Source organism: Penaeus monodon, chromosome 25 (assembly GCF_015228065.2).
Source record: "Penaeus monodon isolate SGIC_2016 chromosome 25, NSTDA_Pmon_1, whole genome shotgun sequence".
NCBI classification, from domain to species: domain Eukaryota; kingdom Metazoa; phylum Arthropoda; class Malacostraca; order Decapoda; family Penaeidae; genus Penaeus; species Penaeus monodon.
This window is the reverse complement of record NC_051410.1, coordinates 18,307,005-18,307,503: the sequence shown is the minus strand read 5'-3', so window position 1 is coordinate 18,307,503 and position 499 is coordinate 18,307,005. Positions and strand designations below refer to the sequence as shown.

The following is a 499-nucleotide window of genomic DNA, read 5'->3' as shown; positions in this document are numbered from 1 at the left end:
CCTGTAAATTATTCAACACTTCCGAATGCACACATACGGTGGGAAGAGGTAGTCCTTGGTGAGCTGTAGGTTGTCATTATAACCAAATCTCCGCAAGACAGTCCAGGTAGTCTCATGGCGTCCTCTCTGGATAAAGAGGCGGTGCAGGAAGAGGAAGCCCCGCAAAGTGAGCGAGTCACTGTGGACACCGTCAGACACATTGCGCCGGACAACTGTCTTGAGCTCTTCTAGGGCCTGAGAGGGAGACATGGGTTTAGGTCTATGTGGGTGAGTAGGCAGGCCTTCAGAAGAGCTGGACAGAAAAAGTGAAGAATAGAAAAAAGAAAGAGATTATATTGGAAATAAAGAAAAACTGTGCAGCAAGAAGAGGCTGAAAGAAGAGGGGAAGCTTTGGAAAAAAAAAAGTTAAGACAAGTTGTGAAAGAGGGAAGGACAAAATGCAGATCCAGATATAATTAGTGAAAAAGAGGAAAAAATAAATACAACAATAAAGACAACA

At 43.7% G+C, this 499-nt stretch overlaps 1 protein-coding gene across 1 annotated transcript in view; it reads right to left on the bottom strand.

The window, feature by feature from the left end:
• LOC119589095 (mitochondrial Rho GTPase 1-like) overlaps positions 1–499 on the bottom strand; it is a gene marked incomplete in the record, with an annotated part of 21,050 nt that overhangs the window by 9,166 nt on the left and 11,385 nt on the right. Inside the window, 1 exon segment of the mRNA XM_037937670.1 lies at positions 38–234. Coding sequence (XP_037793598.1) covers positions 38–234 — 197 coding nt within the window.